Raw genomic sequence first — 21,895 nt, 5'->3', positions numbered from 1 at the left:
GATAATTGTGCTGCAATGCAATTTGCTGACTGCACGGGATCACTTATTTTAACAGCAAAAAAAGCAGAAGTGTCGATAGTATCGCGGATGTGGGTTACAGCTTGAGTCGGCGCAACGTCTTTTATGCACAGGGCGAGTCTCACTTTCTAAAGCGATGAACCTGGAGGAGCAGACGGTAACCTGGCTGATATCTCTAGGTGTGTTGGATTCGCCTAAAAAGAATATCGCAGACCCAGAAGAGTTCCTGAAATTCTCCTTGAAAGATGGGGTGGTGCTCTGCAAACTCGTGGAGCGGTTGCAGCTGGGCTCTCTGCACAAGGTAATCTGGAAAGGGGTGAGCTTTGTTGTGATTAACGCAGTACAGTCTACAGAAATATTTCTAAACGTAAAGACGACTTGGTAAGGGGGAATCGGGGCGGGGCCGTGTGTTATTGGCAAAGGAGGACAACGCGTGCAAACGTGATCGTGATGCTTTAGAAACTTGGTGAAAATGAGCATACTAGAGATCATTAATACTGCACTCGTTTTTAATGTGCAATATTTATTTTAAAAACTCGGACATTTATCTCTGTTTAAAAACATTAACTGTTAGGTTTGCAGTTTCTATTTACACTTCCTGTGTTTCTACTTACACTTTTTCCGTATGCGGGGCCACTTGAACGATCAACAAAACTCGACTCATTTTAAGCTTAAAATGCTCGAATGGTGGGTGGTGCGGTGCTCGTGGTATCAAATAAAATGATTACTCGTAATTTGCTGCAGTTTACCCCATTGCTAGATTACCCTTTTGGGTCTCTGGCTTTAGCACACACGACTTCAAGCTGCAAAGCGCACGAGTTGGAGCACGCAAGAAACTAGCTGACGGAACAACGCGGGCATGTTAGCAGTTGCAAATTCATGGCCCTTAAGGGACAAAGCAGAATAGTTCGACTTTAAAGATTGTGAAGTATAAAATGACGTATTCAAATTAAATGTAAGGTGACCAGCCCATAGGCTGGACTGAAACATTCCTGGCCATGTGTAGCAGGCAATGCAGTTATCTAAGACGCATTTGTAAAATGACAAAAGCATGAAGAATTCCTTTGATTAATTAACGCATGTCACGAGGAGGAATGAATTTCTATTAAAATTATTCTCCTCTGCACTCCGTAAACCAAACAAAAACATTACCAACCTGATCGTTTTATTACATAGAAATAAATGACTCTATACAATTAACAATACAATGCACGTTAGAGGCTCGCATCACTCAAGACATCTCAGTAGACTGGAATATGATTTTAGGACAGTATTTGAAATGAATCAGCCATGAATTAATAGCAAGACCAGCATGCTATCTGTGATAAGCTTACATTACCCTAAATTAGAAAAACAAAATCCATATGCTCAACTTTTAAGTGAGTAAGGCAATGGTAACGTTTTTAAATTAATTTTTTTCATATTTCATTTTTAATTGGGGTAACGGTGCAAAATTAATGTAGAAAGTTGTAAACAACTTTGAATTGTGACGTTGCAGGAAATATAAAAAGAACTGGTTATCCTTAAAGAAGACTGATTAAAGCTCTTTGTGTTATTTTGAGTCTTGGCACAATGCCCTCACATATGTAACTTGATTTATATTCTGACCTATAATGGATGCACTGTAGCAGTAGCGCTTAAATAGGGGCGGCGATCCCGTAGCACAAATTGGACGAAGTCACGATTTAAACGTACTTCTAAATTACGGTTGAAATGTCCTACGTTGATTTTGCTCCAAGAGTTGCTAACCATTTTAATATTCCTGTAATTTCGATCCGCTTCAACCAGATCAAAGTTAGAACTACAGAAAAAAAGCACGTGGTCATGAGTTGAACTGTGCTTGAGGAATGAACGGATGCAGAGTTAGTTAACGTACGTCCACGTTTGAATATAGTAAATGGTAGATTGTGGTTTTCCTGCAAGTATTGTTCTGTTTTTTTAAGGCTGCTGCTTTGCATCACTAGCACACACTGAAGTATAATACTGTGTGTACTGACATAAAGTTTAGGGGTCAGTTTTCGGGACTGACTCGTATCGTCTTGACACAAATGCTGCTTATTAAAAATGTAGGTTAAGAGTTTTGATACATGTCGCCATGGGTAGAGCCGTCTGGCCCCAGTACAGAAGTAATAAAAAATCGCCTGTATTTCAACCCGCTAAGCCTGAGAATGAAGAAGAAGTTTACAATTTGAAAGTAGAATAAGTGAAAATCATCAAGTGACCCTTGTTGTCCTCAAGAACAACAATATTATCAGTGTGCAAAACTAACGAAGAGAAAACTATATGCAGGGAACCAAGGGGCTCGGTAATCTACAGGGAAGTGCATAACTCTCGACAACGAAAATTATGCTTCCAGAATACGATATATTTTACAGATTATGGCCTGCTGATCACAGAAAACACCAAACACTTTAATTTATCCTATGTCAATCGCCAGTTTTTGTTATTTCCTCGCATATTCTAAGTAAACATTGAGTACAACAACTACAACTGGCACATTTGTGACTATCTATATAAGTAGTGTCACTGTTACTCAGAATGCAGGTCGGATATCACAAGTACTGTTGTTTCATTTGTGAATATGACAGCCGTGCATTTGGCTCCAGGGCACACAAGTGTTGCACATAAACCACATTTCAACCCAATAAAGATATTTTTCCCTTCTTTCCATGTAAAACTTGGACTGATGAAAAGTTTTGTTTTGTTTAAGTGATGAAAATGGAAGGGGAAAGAGTTTAATATTTGAGACAGATGTTTCCACAAACAACTGATGCCAAGATTCAGAAAGACATTTCTCTTGGTTCACAAATCAGACATGCCATCAAATAAGAAACAGTGCAACATGTCACTGAAATGAGAAGCTCTACATACCGAGTGCCAACAAAATCAGAAGCAAGACATTTTCAGACCACTTGAACTGAACAATGTGCCAGCATCATTGAGCAATTACACATGCTAAATAGAATAAAACTTAATTTCATTTTTTTTCAACATCCTACATGATAGAATCAATCTGAAGTTATATGCGTGTTCAGCTTGAAGCTGTCTATCATAATGATCAAAACATTTTCAAGAAGGAAAATTTAAAAAAATGTCCAGTTTATCGATGATCCTGAGTGTCTTTACTGAAATGAATGTTATAAAGCCAAACTCAATGCATAGCTACTTAAAGAGCTACCAACCATGACTCTGCAGTAAGGTTACTAAAACTGCTCAGATTAACAAAATTACATACTATAAACAAATATTTTGTGCTGTATAAAAAGATCTGAACCTGTAGCAAAATTATAGATTTTCTTAGTTCTACAAAATCATTATTTAGTCAGATCAAGTCTTTTTATTTGATATAACAGGTATGTAATTCCTAGTTCCCTAGGTTGGTTTACAGGAAATCTTGTGAATAGTAGAAAAATGGAATTAAAAAGTAATTAGCGCAGGTATGAAGTAAGCCTCAAGGTGCATTGGTTAAAGAAGTAGGTACGTTGAATCCAGTGGGTAAATCATTAGGAACCAAATTAACCAATCAAAAGAAATACCTTAAGGAAACTGTTGGACAGGACTCTGATTAACAGAGATAAGAATCCTGGTGTTACCCACACAGATGAATGCAAACCCATCATGCCAAGGGAAAAGAAGATTTCACAGGGCTTTAGGTAGTGAGGAGAAAGATTTGGGCTTCATCAGTTCACTGTGGAGCAAGTCATTTACAAATGGAGAACATTTAACATGATAGCAACCTGGCTAAAAGTGGAAGCTCTTCCATAATATTACCATGATCTATAAGGGAAATAACAAATTAGCTAAAAGCCATTCCAAACATAATATCTAGAGGTTTACAGACTCCCCTCAGGTAACTGTGCCTGAATGCTTCAACAACTTAAAGAGCACTGAATTAGAACAACATTTGTAGTAAGATTGCCAGGAAAAAGCCACTGTGCCAAAAAGAATCATACTGTCTGTCTTAAGATTGTAAGAGAGCACCTGAGTTTCTGAATTCTCTGGACAGATGAGCCCTTAATTAACTTTTATTTTGGCATTAAAACCACAATGTTTGGACAAAGCTCAACATTGCTTACCACAAAATGAAGATTTTGCATATGCTGGATTTATGTCCAAATATCTGTTGATGGCGTTCTCATTTGATAGCCAAGATTCGGCCAGCTCTCTGGCACTTTTGGTACTGGCCTCAAATCTTAAATTGATTTGATCAATTAATGATTTAGCCCGCCCACCCCACCTCCTCGCCATCCCCCCTCTCCACTGTGTAATTTTTTGCTATATATTGCCTTTGATTCTTGTAATTCTAAGCATTATCCTCTGATGAAGGCCCCTGGTAGGGGCTGAAAGCTCAGGAATAAAAACTACTTAATGATACGTGATTCATTTTCTCCCTTTGTGGATCACCAGCTGCAAATATGCAAACCATATCACAGACCTTCTCTTCCATTCATATATATATATATAATATGTATACTAGCTGGGTAAGCCCGTGCTGTAAAAAGCACAGGGTCCTAGAAACTATTGAAATTGTCAGAAAAAAAACTGAAATGTAGAGATGTCAGGTAATTGAAAGGAACTACTCTGGGCATCTCTCTCTTAGGAGGATTTGTTTTGCCGATGTGCTCGCATCGCTTGTGCATTAGCGGCGGGAGGAAAAGTAAAAGGGATACCATTTTGCCGATGTTAGTGGCTAAGCGACTTTATCTTTCTTCGGAGGTTTCGTTTTGCTGATGTGCTGGCCTCGCTTGTGTTATTAGCGGCTAAGCGAGTGTTCTGTTTCCTTGGAAGCAGAGCCCTTACCCCAAATCCACCTCTCACTTCCGGGCTGGATATATATATATGTGAAAAAATGCAGTAAAGTGGGAGTGCTTTGAAAAATAATGACATGAATAGTTTTTATTGATTAATAAACTTACTAGACTGTGATGTAAACAGGAAAAAAACATAAATTAAATCAATATTTGGTGTAACCACTCTTTACCATCAAAACTGCAGCAATTCTCTTTCGCACACTTCTGAGTTTCTGAAGGTATTCATGTGTTCAGTTGTTTCCAGCCACAGTCCCACACCAAACTTTCTGTCTGCCTTACTTTCATCTGTCTCTGTAAATAATCAAAGACTAGCTCACTGATGTTGAGATCAGGGCTCGGTGGGGGTCATAGCATCGGCTGCAGGATTCCCTTTTCCTCATTTTGCTGCATGTAGCTTTTTATGCTTTTGGCTGTGTATCTGGGGCCTTTATCATCCAAAAGAATGAAGCTGGGACCGATCAGATGCTTTCCTTATGATATTACATGATGGGTAAACATTTGTCTGTACTTGTCAGTGGTGAGGGTGCTTCGATTCTGATCAAATCACCAACTCTGTTTTATGGTAATGCAGCCTCAAACATGGCAGGAAATCTCCCCTGTGCTTCACTGTTGCCTGAAGCCATTCAGCCATGTATTGTTCACCAAACCTTTGACAGATAAACTGTCTTCTGTTAGATCCAAACATTCCAGATTTTAATTCATCAGTCCAGAAAATTTGCTGCCATTACTGCACCCCAGTTAGTCCTTGCATTTTCATTCCTAGGTGAGTCAGCCATTTTGTCAGAACTCTTCCTTGAAGACCACTTCTTATAAGAATTCTCCAGACTGTACATGGACGTAAATGGGTGCAAACTGTTTCTGCCAGTTCTCAGCTGATACTGATGCCAGACATTTTCTAATTTTGATGGGAAGTAAGTTTGATGTATTTCTCATTTGCCGCACTCAGTTTCCATGTCCGACTACTGTGTTTCTGATGCTCAGCCTCGTTTGCTTATGCTTCTGCAGAAGAGCTTTGATAGCACATCGGGAAACACTTGTCTGTAAGGAAATTTCAGCTTGGGAAAGACCTTGATAGTGCAGGATAACAACCTTGTGTTTTGGCACTGTGCTCACTTTTGTCATGGTGTTGAATTTACAGGTTAAATTGCTACATCTACTGCAACCTCACCTTTTTAGATATCCTTCAACACAACTGTTTTGGTGTCTCTTTGGTTCATCCTACACTTTGTGTCATTGAGCATTAGCACCTGTTTGTTATATCTACCTGATCAAGCATTGAGCATTATTTCTACAAAGATATAATATTTTGTAACTTGCAACTGGCCTATTACTACATTAGTTTCTTTCTTTAAGGACATTCATGTCTTTTAGTATATTGATTCACTTTTTGAAAATGGAATGTTTGGAGCTTTAAAAGATGGTCTTTTCTATTGACGCACTAATCTATACGACAGCATTTCTCAGCCTTTAAGCATTTGCGACCCGAGTTTTCATAACAGTTTTAATCACGCCCCCATAACATTTTTTTGAAAGGAGCCCACTAATACCAATTTGTTCTTTTTTAATTAATGATATATTATAGATGCATATTTTATTATACCTACTTAACTTTTATCAACATTTATCTAACTCTATATTTATTTTTCTAGTATCAGAATGTAGTTTAAGTTAATTTGTTTTGGTTTCAATAGATGCATTTTTCATATTTTCGATTCTTGTTTTCTTTTTTTCACATTTTAGCTCCCCCCTAGGGGGGCCCGCCTCACAGATTGAGAACCACTGCTATAAGACATAAAATAACTGTCTAAGACAATTGCACATTACTTTAAAAGAAATGTGTACTGTACAAAAATCTGTTCATGTATATTCCCAAGACAGACATAGGTCACAGGTACATATATGAATTTATTTTTAAAATCATACTTCAACAAAGGCTTCTTTTGTCATGTCATGTCATTTTCCAACCCACTTAATCCAGAACAGAATAGTGGTGGGCCAGAGCCTATCCCAGCTAGCATAGGTATTCACCCATGGTGAACTGGTGCTTTGTCCAGGAATTGTTCTTGCCTTGCGCCCTACGCTTGCTGGACAGCGCTCAGGATTAAGGAGGTTTAGAAAATGGTATACTGTAGTACGGTCATTTAGAACTATTACAAAATGCATTAGTGATATTTTATAAAAGGACAGCAGTTATTTTATATTTCAAAGTACCTCTGAGATACTGTACCTGAAAATGTACACAACATTATTTTAAGATGTTTTAAAATGCATGTCATACATCTCAAAGTGACCATGCAGAAAAAAGAATTCTTAAGATATCAAAAAATGCATGTAATTCTTTAAGTCACTTTAATAGTAATAATTCTTTAAATTTATATAAGATATTTGAAAATGCATTTTGATGTATTTCTAAATAGTAATTCTTGCCATAGTCAATGTTCAGGTCAAAAGGGTGCAGAATTGGACAAACACAAGAAATTGAGTTCATACAGAGTCCTCCTTGTAAAGACTGAAAGAAAGTTTTAAATTAATAGATTACTCAGGCATTGAATTAGAAAAAAAAAAGATTCCTCAAAGAACACAAATTTGCTGTCATAGTAATTTCAGTAATGCAATCATTGTGACCAGGAACTGCTCCTTCTCACTTTATGAATTGTTGAAGCAGAGACCTTACTCTGCAGTTGTGTAAAATGCAGTCTGCTCTGGCCAGTCTGAACAGATTCCGTTCCGTTTTATTAAAGGATTCTGAATTAAAAATTGAATAATGGGCAACATATTTGCTCATCATGTGTCCTGTTGAACTTGCTTTCTTCTAATGCATTTATTAAGGTTAAATTAATGCTATATTATTTGGTGTTTAACTTGATAATTTTTCATTTATGCTTTCAATGCCTTTCTAGAAAAAATATACTGTAGTCTTATCACATTTAATATTTTACTGAAAACAATACAGTGAACAATTATCTCACATAAGAAGAAAATATAGATGTAGAGCAATGCAATAAAACCCTACTGAGAAAAAATGAATAAGGTGCTAAAACAATTTTCTGTCAAAAGCTGAAGGCAACACAGACATTATAAATGTCATATTGGATGTCCAGGGAAACTGTGAATGTGCCACTTATGCTTAAATCTCACTGGCAATGCTGTTAAGAAGCATTACGCTTTAGAGGAAACCTTAATTACATTTACTAACCACCAATAACTCAAGTAGCCAATGGAATCACTATCATTTACTATTTAATTTGTGCATTAGGGTCACTTTCAATTCACTTTGAAAAATAAATTGTATTTGGGATGCCTTTTAGGTAGCTTAATAATCCTGACGGTGGCAGAGTGGATGTTGTTTTCTCATGTCATTTATTTATGGCTGATCTGAACTCATCTTTACTTTAAAAGAAAATCTGAGTTCAGTTCTAGCCCATTGCATTAAACTTTCTTTAATCAAGCATTTTTCGTACTCTCTTTGCCATGGCCCTGGTTTGCCCTGGCTGGAGACATATTGTCTCTGAAGTTATTTATTGTGGTTTGGAATTGCAAGCGTTATCTTTCACCATTACACCACCAGCGCATACTGCTTGGCACTGTCTCTCTGTCATATTTGAAACTGCATAAGTTAAATTTTAGATATATAATCTTTAGCCATGCTAGGTGGTGTGGCCAAATCATATAAAGAATGGGACTCATCTATCGTATCTATCATGTGATCTACCAACATAGCTGTAAGACAACACAAGTTGTAATGCTGGCATGATGATTTCCATGCTTGACTTGAAACAAAAGCCTGGGCTTCCTGCTTATTACATTTGTTTTTTTCTCTTTTAATGTTTTTCTTTACTCAAGCATTTGTTTTACTATTTTGTGTTCTGGACTCTGTGTGATACTGTCTCTGGAAATATTTATTGTAATCAGGGGTTCATTGCACCAGAAGGAAAACAAAAACAGAGAATAATCTTTCCAGTACTAATAGTTACTTGTTGAATGCAACAGGATTAAGGATAATAAAGTTTGGCAATGTTTTCAAATGCTTTTATAACTTTCCACAACAATCAGGTTCACAATGGCAAAAGCTTGCAATTCACATATTTTTAGCACAGGAGCTAATATTTGTCCACTTATAAAATAAGGATCAAAATATCCTTTTCAGATTCAGGTAGAAAACATTCTGATCACAACTTGTACAGTCTAGTCCCTAATGATGTTAAGGATGAGGGCAAAATGGGCATCTTCTTGAACCCTTCCTCAAGATGAGATTGACTACATTTTTAAATTTGTGTATGGCTAATTTATTTAATTTTCCATGATTTTGGCAGTTTGCTTTGCATTAATCCTGACATAAAAAATAAAATGTTATAGTGTATAAATACTGAAATCCTGTAGCATGCTTTATTTGTGGTTATGAATTGAAACAAGTAAGCAAATGGAAAGCAAATGGCCTAATAAATTATTTTCCATGTAAAGCTCAGTTATGATCTTGTTTAACCAACTAAACTAATCAAGCAATGTAATATAGTTAGTTGTTTAAACACACTTGTGGTGTTTATACCTTGTAAATTTAAGGTATCTCATTTCATCTGCAACATTGTATTTTGCAAATTTTCACACTGAAACTTTTGCTTTATTGTACTTTTAAGGGCAGTTTTTAAATTGCAGTATAGTTGGAGACAGTGATGAATGTTTTATGAATAGCACACAAAAACATACTGATATTGAAGCTGTTATTTTGCCTATTGAGGAAGTACATTTTAGCATCTAAATTATAGGCAAATGCATACAAGCACAAAACATGCAAAACAGTAGACACTATTCCTCTGAGGGGAAAATCCATTCATTTCAACACAATGAGAACAAATTAACAGGTTACCATTGCCAGAATCACTAGGACAATGCTACCTGTGGGCAACAACCTCATTTAATCTTTGTGTTATATGGTGCCTTTCAGAGTAAAAACAGGCCGTCATAGGGCAGTGATTGAGTACATTTTGACTGTACGTAATAGCAGACAATAGGCAGTAATCAATAATGACACTTTGCTTTTATCAACTCACTAATCTATTTCATGCAGAGGCTTAACCCAGCATTACATGCACAGGGAATTGAGCATACTGTGAATTTCCCATTGGGATTAATAAAGTATCTATCTATCTATCTATTCTGGCAGCTTTGGGTGCATGGCAAAAGTCAGCCCTGGATGGGGCACCAATTCATTGCAAGACACACTAAAACTATACAACCGATATCCATAAAGTGAGAGGATTAAAGTATCCTGTAAATGGGAAAAATAAAGAAATAAGGAGAACATGCAAACGCTGTAGGCCTAACTATTGGCAAATATACAGTCCAAATTCAGAAATCTTATTTCTAAATATCCATTAGGGCTTTTTGTCACCACTCTTCACCAATAGGATGTCCACCACCATGCATAACCTTTCTGCTACGGCTTGTGATCTGAACTTTATTGCTACATAATCGAATGACCAATTAATGAAACGATTAATTAATGGTAACGATATTCATAACACACAAATCGATCCATCCTATCTTTTTACCCCAGGGATCCAAAAACATATAGCTGGAGCTTCTGATGAATGAAATTGTGTGCACCTGATACGACAGAACATATAGTTAAACCATTACCGTTAATGAACGCACTGCAAGGAATTACTGCGAGCCTTTAAAATAATTCTCATTAAAATGCATATACAGGCGCACCGTTTAAACCACACAGGTAGCATACAGCATACAAGTCTTTCAAATAAGAATATTGTCACAGATTTTCGTTAAACGAACGACTGTAAAAATAAACGTTCAAAATCGCCTAGTTATATGAAAAAAAAAAATCCTTTGAGAGCAACTGGAACTACGGCACAAACTTTTATTGACAGAAAGCGGCTTGTCTGCAACATTGACGCGAATGACTTAACTGTCCGTTTAGCCCTCGCCGGTGACGTCACTTCCGTTTCCTGATGACAGCTCCGAGACAGATAGAGAGAGAGCGAGCGAGAGAGAGAGAGAGAGAGAGCTTTCGTGAGCGAGTGAGACTGACTACTTTGCAACTGCTAGAAAACAAGACAGTGTCGCATCCGGCTGCGAAACACAAAATATAAATATCAGTTAATTGAATAAAAGCTCGAAAGCGATACAGTCGAACTACAGACAGAGTGTTAATAGAATGCATGAGTGTAACTGTAACGTTGGCCCAGTGGAATGAGACGAATTCTTATTGCACTTCCACCTTTCTTGGACATTATAATAACCCTTCTCATTGTTTCTGCCGCCGTTTCAGTTCTGTCAAGATCCAAGAAGCGAAGAGGACTGTCTGAGCAACATCAGGGAGTTTTTGACTGCATGTGCATCGCTAAAAATAGAGGTGAGTGTAAAATGTGAATACTATACTATTTGTTGTGGGGGTGCCGTGGGGGCTGTCATTGCTTGTATCCTCTACCGGTTATAAGAACTTTTTCTTTCCTGTCAGTGCGATTAAATTTTTAGTTTGAAATTGAATTTCTTAAATAGGATTTCTGGCCACGCTGCAGAGTAGGCTAGTGAAATAGTATTCACTCTTTTGAGCAAACGATCACTGTGACTTTCCGGCAATTGCATACTCCAAATTATCCAATTAGAGAACAGAATCATATCAAGACCTGTTTGTGGTATGCTAAACATAGTGTATATGATTAAGTGACTGTTTGTAACACAATTAAATAAAATACTATATACTCTTTATCTTCGACATTATTGTTATTCCTGGTGGGCATTATTATTTCTTTCCTGTTTTTTTGCAGATGTTTGAAATGCAGTGCACTCTTTAGGTTCTGATGAGCATTTGAAAACAATTTCTTGAAACTGCTTTTATATAATGTGGCTTGTTAGCCCATCGCCCAACATTGAACAAAAGTCGTTTCTTTTTCTTTGAAGAGCAGTCTGTTATTGGCGTGAAGTAAAATTATTATGCATTGCAGACGAAATCAGCCATTTAATAAATATTTTCTGATGCATCAGTCATATAGACTTTACTTTCCCGAAGAACTGTATAAAATCCAGTTGTATTGTTAGCATAGCATTCTAAAACTCGCTTGTCCCAAAAATGCATCATAATGCAGTGGTCTCCAGAGTCACCACATATCAATTATTTAGCATCTTTGGGATACCAAGGGAAAGGTATATGCATGTTTTGCAAACTCTCTTCATGTCTCTTCAGGTTTTGTGTATGGATACTACGGTTTTTCCTACCATACCTTAGAGTACTCAGGGTTTTGTGATAATTGGTCATTTTTAAATTGACCCCTTTGGAGAGAGTGTGAATGTTAAGTTTGCTCAGAAATTAAGTGCACCCCTATATTGAACTGACTCCAGGCTTGTGTCCAAAGCTGGTGCAATTTACTTTGTCTTTCCTGCAATTCTGATTTGGACTAAAAACTATTGAAAATAAATAAGTGGATAGATCTTTAGGAAGTAAGCCACTACTCATTTGCATATATCTGTATGTGGATGTCATTTAAAAACAAAGTCTTCAGTTGTTCAGCTAGTGTCTTAAGTGGTATAAAGTCTCAACTAGGTGAAGTTATTAATGTTGACTATTTGATCAGAGTTCAGCATTTCATTCTGTCAGTTAAACAGACAAGAGAAGCTCAAGTCGAAGTGTATAAGTAATATACTTTTTATTTAATAAAATAACTTTGAATAATGGAGCAATATTTGATTTTCCAAGACAAAATACCAACAGAATGATTGGGAGAGGTTAAAATGTACACTGTTGTTGAAAGGCACATTTTATTAGTGATTGATGTGTAGAATTTTGCATCACGGAATACATTTTTCATCATCTTGGTTGTTGCCTAATTTCTGATGTGTATTATTACTAATTGATTCCTTGTTATTTTTTTAAAAGTTTGCTGTAACCCAGTTTGAGAGGAGGTCAATTGTGTTGCTGGGAATTCAGTATTAGAATTCAAGTCCATTATTAATTTACATGGTCGTGTCATTTTCAGCTCAATGCTTACATACATTGTGTTGGATTCATTGAAGTCGTCTAAGCTATTGTTTGATCTTATACAATATTTTAATGTCTATTTGCATTAGGACTTACCTTCATGAAAAAAATCTTTTTATATTATGATCAATTTTTGCCACAGACAATAATCATTTTATTGATCAGGATTTTATTCCAGTATGTGCTATAACTCATTGGCATTCTGTAACTGTTTACATTTTTCATTCTGGAAATCAGTTTTGTCATTTCCTTTTCCTAGAGGAGTTATCTGTATTAAATTTAGGACTATTGATGCTTTGGTTAGCTTTTCTGCTTTACATCTTTAAAAACCAGAGCTTGAATGCAGAGTTGGCCATGACTGGTGGAGTTTGCATTTTCTTCTTTTGCCTGTTTGGGCTATCTCTAAGTATTCTGGTTTTTACTCACATACTTTAGGCGTGTCTTTTAGGTTAATGAGTAAGTCTAAACTGCCAGATTTTAGTGAGTTTACTATGTGACGAGGATGGACAGGATTGGAAATGAATACATTAGAGGGTCAGCTCAAGTTGGACGGTTGGGAGACAAAGTCAGAGAGGCGAGATTGCGTTGGCTTGGACATGTGCAGAGGAGAGATGCTGGGTATATTGGGAGAAGGATGCTAAGGATAGAGCTGTCGGGCAAGACTAAAAGGCCTAAGAGAAGGTTTATGGATGTGGTGAGAGAGGACATGCAGGTGATGGGTGTAACAGAACAAGATGCAGAGGACAGAAAGATATGGAGGAAGATGATCCACTGTGGCAACCCCTACCGGGAGCAGCCGAAATAAGAAGAAGAAGACTATGCGATGGACTCATTTCCTGTCATGAGTTGGTCCCAGCAGTGACTGTGATGCTGCCAGGATGGCTATGGCTCCCATTGACCTTATTATAATAATAACAATAAAAACAATAATTAATTACATACTGTATATAATATGTAGGGCTTTTCTAGCTACTCAAATAATTTTACATAGGCAGCATCCTCTTGTTTGATATGATTGCGGCCATTATTGCCCCAGTATGCTCGCCACACATTAGCTGTTTTGATTTGAAGATATGTGAGCTAGAGAGATACCCAGAGACAGGGGATGATTAGGAGTCCAGAATGGACAAGACCATGATTGGCAATTTAGACAGAACATCAGGGAATACCCTAATGTTTGGGAATGATGCCCTGAGATCTTCTATGGTCACAGAAAGTCAGGACCTCAATTTTCAATCTCTTCTTAAAGAATGCACCATTTCTTAGCACAGTGTCTCTGTCACTGCACTGGGCCATTGGAATTTACAAACAGACCAAAGAGTAAGCACCCTGTACTGTCCTCACCAACAACTCTTCCAGGAGCAATACAACCTTTCCTGGTTGGACTCCCATCCAAGTACTGGCTAGGCCCAAACATTACTTACAGTAGCTTCAGGTGGATTACTGGTTCTGAAGTGCATGTGGTATGGCTGCTGGTTAAGAAGATGGGTATAAACAAGTTAAGAAATTTATTAACTAAGTTAATTAATGAAAAATATCCCTTTTTAACCTTCTCAATTCATATTTACCTCCAAAAAGTCTAAGCAATGAATATTATATAGTTTTCAAGTCAAAAATGGTGTGTTTAGTCTAATGTTTGATAAGGTTCTTAGAAAAACAAAAAGTAGAGCAAAAGTTTAAATTTGGATTTGGATCGTGAGATGAACTTGTTATTCACAACACATCATAGTGTAGAATTTGCTTGCAAACATCACCGTAAGTATGCTGTAGCATACACAGTTGCCTTTTTCAGTTGTTGTACATTGTTCTGTACTGTATTATCCACTACAGATGAATAGAAACACATTACTAAGTGTATTATGAGTCAACAAACATACTGTGGCTAACTTACGTTAGAAAGTTAGTGTACTTTGCAGTTTTCCTGGTTTCAGTGTGAACTTTCCAAAATGTTTTGAACTTCCACTTTATTGGTACACATGCTTGTAAACAGTGTTTTTCATTGTTCTAATAAGTCCAAGGTGTGAATCAGATTGTTTTTAGTTGGAAACATTCATTCTATTGTGACAGTTATTTTAGGCCTCATGGATACATTTGCATTCACTTCCTCATTCAAGCAGTGTTTTTTTTTTTTTTTCCTGCTTTCAGCAAGGATACTGTCATCACATGCATTGCAAATGCATGATCACATTTCACTCTCCTGTTTTAAGAAGGCATTTGGTTGAAATGTATGCCTGCTCATTCCAAAGTTATAGTGCCTGTCACTATATGTTAAGTCTTTTTAAACAATAAACTCTTGCTGTTTAAATTTTAAGCCTCTTGACCAGGTAAACACTCTTCTTAGGCCCCAACCACTGCCTTCCAGTTCCACAATAGTTTAGGCTAGCATTGAGTGGCTGTAAATTTTATGTTCTAAACATTTTTATTTATACTTTGTATTCTTAGTATGTTCATCCCTTCCTCTGTTTTTGTTTTTGTTTTTTTTGTTTAGTAGAGATGCCATGTTATTAACTTTTTGTGCCCCTATGTGGTTTTCAGGCTACAGAGGGCTGCTAGAAAAGAAATTCCTATTAAAATATACAGAACATCTTTACAAAGGAGCTTTAAGTCAAAATTCGAACTGTCCTAGGTCAGACAAATGCTGATAAGGATCACTACAGAAGCAAACAACAGCTGGTTTATTTGGATAGAAAATTTTATATACACAAATACTGTTCTTTTTCTTCTTAGTGAAAGGAAAAAGGCATGTTGACTTGTATTTATGTTTCGGCAAATTTCCACCATAAAACCTACAGTAGACCATCCATCCATCCATCCATTTTCCAACCCGCTGAATCCGAACACAGGGTCACGGGGGTCTGCTGGAGCCAATCCCAGCCAACACAGGGCACAAGGCAGGAAACAATCCTGGGCAGGGTGCCAACCCACCGCAGGACACACACAAACACACCCATACACCAAGCACACACTAGGGCCAATTTAGAATCGCCAATCCACCTAACCTGCATGTCTTTGGACTGTGGGAGGAAACCCACGCAGACACAGGGAGAACATGCAAACTCCACGCAGGGAGGACCCGGGAAGCGAACCCAGGTCCCCAGATCACCCAACTGCGAGGCAGCAGCGCTACCCACTGCGCCAAGTTAATTCATTTTACTGAAGCAAATTTCTAAAGTTTTTTCACTTTATGTGCTTCTTAGTGAGAAGTTCAGTCTTACAGTGATAATTAAAAGGTACAGAAATTTAAAGAATTGTATATAACTTGTTTAAAAAATTTTGAATTTTTTAAAAATGAAGAAATGTTTAGTATTTCTCCTATGGAGATAAGGCACTCGAATACACCTTGAAATAAAATCATGTGTATTAAATTTCATATGTTGTGTGAATTAATATTGTATAATTGTATATTTTTAATTTTTTTTTTGTTGTATACAGTGCTACAAGAGGGCCGCATAACATCCCTTTTAATTTGTTCAGGAAGTTCAAATAGTTTGTGTCACAATACTGAATTGTTTCATGAGAACCAACATCTTTGTTAAGTTATATACGTTAAACAGGATTCTGAAGTAAAGCTTGTACTTTAACACAAGTGACAGTATACTCTCACTTTGTGTCACATCTTGTGCAACACTGTAGACCTGAAATACTAAGTTTGAGATTGTTTTCATTACTTGACTTGGACTTCTGCCTTGAGTGCTTGTCTCGGGATTTGATGGTGATCAGTTGGAATGTATTTATGGTATCGCATTGTTCCATGGCTGTAACAATCAATTTCTTTAATCTAAAAAAACAACACAGTGTAAAAGAAAACAGAAGTTATGAGGGTTTGTGGTCCTAGATGGACAAATGTTTATTTCTTGGCTGAGTATTTAGGCTGTTTGAGGTGGTGTGCAAAAACACCGCCTGCAGCACCTGTTTTGCAGTAATAGTGGTGACCAGTCATTTTCCTATTCTGTTGCCAGGTACCATAATAAAGGAAGGGAAGAATCAGGTTAGGGTCACCTTTCTTCTTGCAGGTTACAGGCTTCAGCACTATAAGTGAAAGAAATGAAGAGGTGAATTCTCTGGTCTCATTACAACCCTCTTTCTCCATTTCCTTCATATAAGTTGAATCAGACATTCTGAGTAGTCACACTATTAATAACAGTATAATTTCCTGTGTTTCATTTTAAGCTGCTGCAGTGCACAGTATTCATTGGGACAGTTTGTATTTTTTTATTTTAAGTACAATGAGTTTTATTAGAGATTGTAAATGGAGTTTAATATAAGTGATTGAATGCCAGGCTAATTTTTTAGGTATCTAAACTATCCCATTGATAGAAGCAAACATGTCCTTTATGATGCCTTGTTGTAATTATCTAGTCTAGTGTATTTATATTTTATGTACAAACTGTATCCACTTCTCCTTGTTACTTAACTATAGGGCTTCTTGACTTAACTTTCCTCATCAAGAAGTGAAATGCAGGCTGAATAGAATTTAAAGTATGAGATTGCTTAATGTTTTCTGATTTACCCCCCCCCCCCCAATAAACTCCATAGTTAAGTAAGTAATAGTAGTAATTGAGTCACTGCCTTGAAATGTAATTAATAATTGCCCCATGGATTTTTTGTAGATTATTAAAAAAAACAAGGTTTTTTTGTATATGTTATAATTCATTCTATAGGTATGATAGTCCCTTACATCATCAGTTAAGACCAGTAAGACAATAAGTAGCCATGAATGAGAGAGCTGGCACATTGTCTCCATGATACTTAACAAAGCAGTTGATGTGTTTATTTATAGTTTTTGATTTGTTGCATGCTTTCATATTTCTGTCATTCTGATGCTTATACAGTATGTCTTTAAAACATTGTTTTACTTTTGTGCATCTTTTTATTACTTTGCAAAGTTTAACTTGGCCATGGTTTTGATAAGAGTTTTGCATTTGTAGTGTAGTGTAGTCTTGTTCTTTTTAAAATGGTGTGTTAACAGTTAGTTGCAGACTATTGTGTACTTTTTGTATAGTTTCTTTTTTCATTATATCTCAAATATTTGACTTTACAATACCCAACTATCTACTGATCCTCCCTGAGATTTTTTTTGCAATGATCTTCAAACTCTGATGTTTTCAATTAAAAACTATTTTCTAAAGGTTTGTTTATACTTTCCTTTGTTTATTCTTGAGTTGGTTAGCTGACTCGAATATCAAACTCTGAAGAGTTTGTCAATTCCAATACAGTGCTCCATGCATTATGACTTGACAGCAGTAATAGCTCTAATATGTCTGCATAATAAATGCCACATGGAAAACTTTACTAGTTAGTTAACAGACAAAGTGTAATGAGGTCTCCATAAAGTTTTTTTTTTATTTAAAAAAAGCATTGTTTGATATTCCCTTTTGCACTTTTATAAAAATTATATTTTTAAATAAAAATTACAATAGTACTACACTGTTCCAAAGCTTACACTTTTCACTTTATACTGTAAAAAAGTGGCTAGTGAAATCCATATTTATTTTTTACTCTTGTTGAATCACTTATAGCCAAGCCAGTGAAAAGCCTCATTATAATTACTGTATATTTCATTAATGGTGTATCAGTTGCCCTTGAAAATGCTGGCATACATAGTCTCTTTAAGGTGCAGTACGCTGTAAATGTCTGTGCAATCTGTGATTCAGTGACTGATTTTTTTTTTTTTTACGCAAGTAAGTACATAAATGCAGCAAAACCCATTTCACCTTATGTTTCATAGTATCCTAATAAAAAAAACAGTTTAATGTCACATTTTGGTGGTTGTTTTGGATGGATTTATTAAAAGCAAGTAACATTCCATACAAACAGATCAAATGTAACAAAACTGAATTCAATTCAACCCCCACCCATGAGAAAGTGAGGAAGGACAACAGCCAGAGTAAAACTTTAAGAGTAAAAAAGAGGGAAGAGAATCTTTTTCCCCCAATATAAATGCTTATTCTAATAAGTTACTTATTAGATCCTGTCAGGTTTTAAAAAAAAAGTTTTGAACAGATCCTGTATGTGAGAATTTGATTTTTTTTTCCCAATTTCAAAAAGTATATAACATCAGTTACCTGCTGACTTAAAAGAGGTGGGCTAGGATTCTTCCAGTTGAGCAAGATTAGTCAATTGCAGTTTTTTTGTCCTTCTATAGTATAAGCCCATCTTGGAGTACATCAGACACAGCGGGTAATGGATTAGGAGTGATTGTGACTCCAAGGCTGCCTTATAGTCATTTAAAGATTTTTGTTCAGAATGATGTTAATTTGGTGCATGCCCAAAACATGTGCAACATTCGCAGATTGGATCTTGAACTGGAAATATGTTGGACTATTTTAAAAGAGACAGATGTGCTTGATAAAAGATTTTAAGTTGAATAATTGTATGCTTTGCGCATATGGAGCAAGAGGGAATTCTGTGCAGGGTTGCCTTCAACTCCTTTTCCGAAATGTTGAGTAAAAGATCCTTTTCCCACTGTACTTTGGGATCTTTGAAAGAAAGGGACTTTAAAATGTTTTTATGTATTACAGAAATGCTGTCTGAGTCCTCAAGACTAATCAATATTTCTTCCAGAACAGAAGTAGGTGGGAGGTGAGGAAAACTGGTTAGATTTTGTTTAGCAAAGTTTCTAATTTGGAAATAGTGGAAAAATTGGGTTGATGGGAAGCTACATTTGGAATTTAATTGTTCGAAGGATGCAAAGATGTTATCTGTGTACAAATCTCTAAGTGATTTAATCCCGTATGTTTTCAAAACTTTATAAACTGTAAGTTTGAGAGGTGGAAAAAGGTGGTTATCTTGCAGAGGTGCCACAGATACAAACTTCTCCATCTTGAAGTAGTTCTGAGTGAATGAAACACAATTGGGTTGTTAGTATATTGAGGTAAACTTGTATTTACTGGGGCACAAGGCAAGGAATATAAAGAAGTATTGCAGGATTTTATTTCTATTGTGGACCAAGCCTGTGTGTATTCATCTATTTGTGTCAATGTCCAGGTTTTTATAGCTTGCATATTTGCCGCTCAGTAATAAAATTCAAAGTTAGGTAGAGCCATGCCTCCTTCAGCCTTAGGTCTTTCTAGGGTCGCCCTTTGGATGCATGGATGATTTGAATTCTAAAAACGAGGTTATGATTTAATCTAATTTCTTAAAAAATGATTTGTTAATGTATATGGGAATGCTTTAACTAGAAAAAGGAGCTTTGGAAGGATATTCATGTTCTTCTTCTTTCGGCTGCTCCAGTAAGGGGTTGCTACAGCGGATCATCTTCTTCCATATCTTTCTATCCTCTGCTGTCACTGCTGGGACCAACTCATGACAGGAAGTGAGTCCATCACATAGTCTTCTTCTTCTTATTTCGGCTGCTCCCGGTAGGGTTTGCCACAGCGGATCATCTTCCTCCATATCTTTTTGTCCTCTGTATCTTGTTCTGTTACACCCATCACCTGCATGTCCTCTCTCACCACATCCATAAACCTTCTCTTAGGACTTCCTCTTTTTCTCTTGCCTGGTAGCTCCATCCTTAGCATCTTTCTTCCAGTATACTCAGCATCTCTCCTCTGCACATGTCCAAACCAACACAATCTCGCCTCTCTGACTTTGTCTCCCAACCGTCCAACTTGAGCTGACCCTCTAATGTACTCCTTTCTAATCCTATCCATGCTGGTCACACCCAATGCAAATCTTAGCATCTTTAACTCTGTCTCCTGCTTTCTGGTCAGTGCCACCGTCTCCAACCCATATAACATATCTGGTCTCACTACCATCCTGTAGACCTTCCCTTTCACTCTTGCTGATACCCGTCTGTCACAGATTACTCCTGACACTCATCTCCACCGATTCTACCCTGCCTGCACTCTCTTTTTCACTTCTCTTCCACAATCCCCATTACTCTGTACTGTTGATCCCAAGTATTTAAACTCATCCACCTTCGCCAACTCTACTTCTTGCATCCTCAGCATTCCACTGACCTCCCCCTCATTTACACACACATATTCTGTCTTGTTCCTACTGACCTTCATTTCTCTCCTCTCCAGAGCATATCTCCACCGCTCCAGAGTCTCCTCAACCTGCTCCCTACTATCGCTACAGATCACAGTGTCATCAGCAAACATCAAAAGTCCATTAGACTCCTGTCTAATCTCGGCTGTCAACCTGTCCATCATCATTGCAAATAAGAAAGGGCTCAGAGCCGATCCCTGATGTAATCCTATCTCCACCTTGAATGCTTCCGTCACTCCTACCGCAGACCTCACCACGGTCACACTTCCCTCATACATATCCTGTACAACTCTTACATACTTCTCTGCCACTCCCAACTTCCTCATACAGTACCACAACTCCTCTCGAGGCACCCTGTCATATGCTTTCTCCAGGTCCACAAAGACGCAGTACAACTCCTTCTGGCCTTCTCTATACTTCTCCATCAACATCCTCCGAGCACACATCTCATCTGTGGTGCTCTTTATTGGCATGAAACATACTGCTGCTCACTAATCATCACCTCCCTTCTTAACCTAGCTTCCACTACTCTTTCCCATAACTTCATGCTGTGGCTCATCAATTTTATCCCCCTGTAGTTACTACAGTCTTGCACATCCCCCTTATTCTTAAATATCGGCACCAGTACACTTCTTCTCCACTCCTAGGGCATCCTCTCACTTTCCAAGATTCCATTAAACAATCTGGTTTAAAACTCCACAGCCATCTCTCCTAAACACCTCCATGCTTCCATAGGTATGTCATATGGACCAACAGCCTTTCCATTTTTCATCCTTTTCATAGCTGTCCTTACTTCCTCCTTGCTAATCCATTGCACTTCCTGATTCGCTATCTCCACATCATCCAACCTCTTCTCTCTCTCGTTCTCTTCATTCATCAGCCTCTCAAAGTACTCTTTCCATCTGCTCAACACACTCTCCTCGCTTGTGACTACGTTTCCATCTTTATCCTTTATTACCCTAACCTGCTGCACATCTTTCCCAGCTCGGTCCCTATGTCTAGCCAATCGGTTCAGGTCCTTTTCTCCCTCTTTAGTGTCCAACCTCTCATACAAACTCATCATACACCTTTTCTTTAGCCT

At 37.2% G+C, this 21,895-nt stretch overlaps 1 protein-coding gene across 2 annotated transcripts in view; it reads left to right on the top strand.

Moving 5' to 3' along the window:
• arhgef6 (Rac/Cdc42 guanine nucleotide exchange factor (GEF) 6) overlaps positions 1-21,895 on the top strand; it is a 172,873-nt gene continuing 150,978 nt past the window's right edge. For both annotated transcript variants that reach the window (XM_028815801.2, XM_028815800.2), the window contains exons 1-2: positions 1-319; positions 11,116-11,199. In XM_028815801.2, the coding sequence (XP_028671634.1) occupies positions 155-319; positions 11,116-11,199 (249 nt within the window). In that variant the 5' untranslated portion in view covers positions 1-154. The remainder of the gene's footprint in view (positions 320-11,115; positions 11,200-21,895) is intronic.

The sequence above is a fragment of the Erpetoichthys calabaricus genome, chromosome 12, assembly GCF_900747795.2.
Source record: "Erpetoichthys calabaricus chromosome 12, fErpCal1.3, whole genome shotgun sequence".
Lineage (NCBI taxonomy): Eukaryota > Metazoa > Chordata > Cladistia > Polypteriformes > Polypteridae > Erpetoichthys > Erpetoichthys calabaricus.
This window is presented reverse-complemented; position numbering and strand designations above follow the sequence as displayed.